Below are 4411 nucleotides of genomic sequence, written 5' to 3'. Positions count from 1 at the left end.
AGATTCGACTAGTCAATGGACCCTCCTCTCCAGGTCCTCTGAAAAGACCTTACCAGGGAGGCTTAAGAGTGTGACCCCCCTGTAATTGGAGCACACCCTCCGGTCCCCCTTTTTAAACAGGGGGACCACCACCCCAGTCTGCCAATCCAGGGGTACTGCCCCCTTTTAACTATTACTTTATGAAAATAAAGGTCTATTAAAATTATTGACACATATTTGAAATTTTACATTTTATGTAAAAAAATTAAATTGMAATTTAAAAACTGAGCAATGAAATCTAATGTAAGTTCTCTCTACATCCTAATTATTTATGACTGTAAAATAGATGTTTTCATTACAATTTATTGTAATAAAATCAGAGAAAAAATAATTTACTTCAACTCGAAGTTATTAAAGCAAATCTTTCTTTCTTTGCCATGTTTTAGATTAGAACGAGCCATTTTAACAACTTTTCCATCTGTGATGGATACAAAACTGACCGCTTTTCCTTTCTTTGCAACTTGTCCCAAATCTGCTTAAAATGTTCACATTTTTGTTGAATTTTGGGGAAAAAATCCCAAGTATGGCTGTAAGCTGAAATTACTGCAGTGGCTAACAAACTACTTGTCCAAAGTGAATTAAATATTGCATGATATTGTATAATTCTTTTCCACAGATGTGTTAATTTTATTACCATTCATATAGATAAAAAAATCTGAAACAAGACTTTTTAAATGTGATAAATGCAAACCTCAATTTCTTCGGATGTTGTGTAAAATGTAAAAAAGAAAAAAAAAGAAAGAAAAAAATTGCAACTACTTTAAAATTTTGCAAACCCAAACCAAACTATAATTTTGAATTTTATGGGTGCAAATGTAAAGTTGCACTTAGTAAACTTTAAACTTAGTAAAGTTGGACAGGATCATGTTTGGCACTGTGAATCATCCCCTCTTTTTTAACAACAAGCTGTAAACATCTAGGAGCTGAGGAGACCAGTGTGTGTGTGGGCTGGTTTTATACAGGGGAGTAAATTTTGACAGTTTTTTWAAGGTACAACCACAAAAGGTTTCAACCCCCCTGTAAATTGCGCGGAGCATGGAACAGCATGGAGCTGTTTACTCACCGGGGTCAGAAGAGGAAAAACTTGCTAATTAACAACCATTTTCTGCTCTGGTCTGGGAGCAGATTGTTTTTCCAGGAACACACAGAACTGGAAACTTCCGCTGCTCGTCCTCCGCAGCGCTGCAGCAAAAAGTTTCTCCACCAGAGGGCGCAGCACAAAGGATGAAAAATCCTGAAGTCTGTCATAAATGAGTGGTGGCTTCRTAAATGATTATTAGGTTTTTTATGCTTCTGAAGCTCAAAAAATTATGATCGTATTATACTTGAGATTGTATTATACGTGAATAAATACTGTGTTTGCGGTCACCCATTACAGTCAAAGTTACATCGCGCTTCGTAAACCAGGCTGGAGCAGCAGCAGCTTTGCACAGGTGATTCATTTGCAGTGGTCTCCTCTCGGCTGACTTCAACCAGGGGCTGAACGAGGCTTCAGTGAGTTGGACTGCTTTAGAAAGGGGGAGGGGCACTACTCGCTGAGGATAGTGCTCGGAAGTTGTAGTTGCCAAGGCCTCCAAAGGTCACCAAGAACACAAGGAAAAGGCACTAGATTTGTTGCTAGTCTCTATTCGTAAAAAAGTTATTAGAGGGATCTCAAAATTTGCCAAATGTAGTGACAAAGTCGCTAGTGGCAACACTGAGTGTCTGCACCAGCCCCAAGCTGGAGTGGACCGGTCTGGAAGCCGGAGGGGGGCGGGGCTTGAAGGGCCTTAAAGGTGCAGTATCAAATCCAGCTGCTTTGAGGCACATTTCAGAAAAGTGGTGGAAGAGGGGCCGATAAAGTTAAAATAAGGAGGAATTCAGACCAAAGTAATGTTGTTTCATTTTATAAAGACCTCAACTGAATGATTTAAATGTGAGAAGGAAGGATTCAAAAGCAGGATATGTCTACTTTAATGSCATCATTTTAAATCTGACCCCATAAAAATGTACAGTTACAATTTCAATATTCCATTGTGATTTACATTTGGGCTTATAAACTTAGCAAATTATTGCATTTTCTTTTATAAACATTTTAAACGATGTCCCAACATTTTGAAATTGGGGATATTTTAATTTTAGTTTTGGTCAAAGCTTTGAAGAGCTACTGCAGTGGGACCAAAATGCCAAATGTATACCCTAGCCTGTATTAAAGTTTGTGCTGTCAGTTGTCTTTACACAAAAAAGTTGGTTTTCCATAAAAAGTTCTAACCAGAGACTTGTACTAAATCATTATTTGATGTATTATTTTTATTAGGTTCTGTCTGAAATTCATCACATTCTCAGGCTGCACACCTGTTTGCACTGCAGTTTGACCTGGCTGTTTGTTGCCAATTGGACCACAAATCAACCACAGATGGGTTTGTGGGTCAAGGTGGGATGGTGGGGGGAGTGCTCTGTAAAAAAAAAAAGAGACCAAGGCTGCTTTTGGTTGAATGAATGGTATGTTTTGGACATGAAATGGTTAGTCTCTGTCCAGGTTTGTCTCTGATCTAACCATCTCAAGTCATACATGATTTCTTCCCTTACATCCATCTGCTCCCATGCTGACAGACATGCTCACTGTGTAGGCAAAATGACATCAGCAGTCAGTCTGCATTACAGCAAGGGATCTGACCCTAAAGAATTATAATTTTTTTAACTGAGAGAAATAAAAACACTGAACAGAAATATAAATGCAACACTTTTGTTTTTGCTCCCATTTTTCATGAGTTGAACTCAAAGATCCAATGAAACATTTTCTATCTACACAAAACAATAATTTCTCTCAAATATTGTTCATAAACCTGTGGTTAGTGAGCACTTCTCCTTTGCATAGATAATCCATCCCACCTCGCAGGTGTGACGCATCAAGATGGTGATTAGACAGCATGATTATTGCACAGGTGTGCCTTAGACTGGCCACAATAAAAGTCCACTCTGAAATGTGCTGTTATGCTTTAAGAAAACCAGTCAGTTTTTGTTGGACCACCGGTTTTCTCACACAGTGYAACACATCTCCTTTATAGAGTTGATCAGGTTGTTGATTGTGGCCTGTGGAATGTTGGKCCACTCCTGACATGAACCTGGTTCTGGTTCTGCTGGAGGTTTCTTCCTGTTARAAGGKTTTTTTCCTCTCCACTGTCACCARTGTGACGCTCAGGATGGGAGACGGTGATTCAATGGAATCTGCTGGCTTCCTTAGATTTATTTATTTTTGTGCAGTGCTCTGAGATGACGTTTGTTATGACTTAAATAAACTGAATTGAATGAAATAAATGAATTGTGAACATTGTGATCACCATAACTGGACTCAAGTTTAACATTTYGCTTGCTGCACTGTTAATTTACCTAAAAAACAGATTTAAAAGCCCATGTCATTTGTTGCTACTTGTTCTCAGGAACCAGGGAGGCAGCGTTTGTCTATGCCCTGTCGTCAGCAACCATCATTCACTCCTTATCACGAGCATGCGGCCTTGGAGAAATAACGGGATGCACGTGCGCAAAACGCCCCGATGAGGCCCCAGGTCCCGACTTTCGCTGGGGTGGTTGTGGTGACAACATGGCCTATGGAACTCCTTTAGGCACCAAGTTTGTTGACGCACCCATGAAGCTGAAACGCTCAGGTTCCCACGCCAACAAACTGATGCATCTACACAACAGTGAAGTTGGAAGACAGGTATGTCTAAAAACAGGAAGAAACACATAAAGATACTGAACCTTGTGCAGTGGGTTAACCTCCATCTCTTTGTTGTCCAGGTACTGAGAAGGTCCGTGGAGTTAAAATGTAAGTGCCATGGCGTTTCTGGATCCTGCTCCGTAAGAACCTGCTGGAAGAGCTTCCAAGACCTCAAAGACATTGCCATGGACCTTAAATCCAGATACCTCTCTGCCACCAAGGTGGTTCACCGACCCATGGGCACACGCAAGCAGCTCGTCCCCAAAGACATTGACATCAGGCCAGTGAGAGACAATGAACTGGTCTACTTGCACAGTTCTCCAGACTTCTGCACCAAGAACGAAAAACTGGGTTCTGTTGGCACACAAGACAGGTGAGACAGCAACTTTTWAAAATTCACTTTGGTTTGTAATTGTTCCCCTGTAAACATGACACATATGTATCATCCACCACTGAAAGCTGAAGGAGGTAAGGGTTTTGCCCRTGTCTACGTTCATGCGTTTGGTAGAAAAACCTTTTACGAACCACTGGAAGAATTATAATGAAATTGCAGAGTAATTATTAGGTGTGTATCTACAACTGATACATACTGTATTTTGAGTCAATGGGCCTCATGCAAGAACCATTCGTACGCACAGATTTGTTCTTAAGTTGTGCGTACGAGTGATTTAGGAG

General features: G+C 40.3%; 1 protein-coding gene across 1 annotated transcript in view; it reads left to right on the top strand.

The window, feature by feature from the left end:
• wnt11 (wingless-type MMTV integration site family, member 11) overlaps nucleotides 1-4411 on the top strand; it is a 26710-nt gene that overhangs the window by 12464 nt on the left and 9835 nt on the right. Inside the window, exons 4-5 of the mRNA XM_014007925.1 lie at nucleotides 3459-3736; nucleotides 3817-4109. Of these exons, the coding sequence (XP_013863379.1) occupies nucleotides 3459-3736; nucleotides 3817-4109 (571 nt within the window). The remainder of the gene's footprint in view (nucleotides 1-3458; nucleotides 3737-3816; nucleotides 4110-4411) is intronic.

Source organism: Austrofundulus limnaeus, unplaced genomic scaffold, assembly GCF_001266775.1.
Source record: "Austrofundulus limnaeus strain Quisiro unplaced genomic scaffold, Austrofundulus_limnaeus-1.0 Scaffold45, whole genome shotgun sequence".
NCBI classification, from domain to species: domain Eukaryota; kingdom Metazoa; phylum Chordata; class Actinopteri; order Cyprinodontiformes; family Rivulidae; genus Austrofundulus; species Austrofundulus limnaeus.
This window is presented reverse-complemented; position numbering and strand designations above follow the sequence as displayed.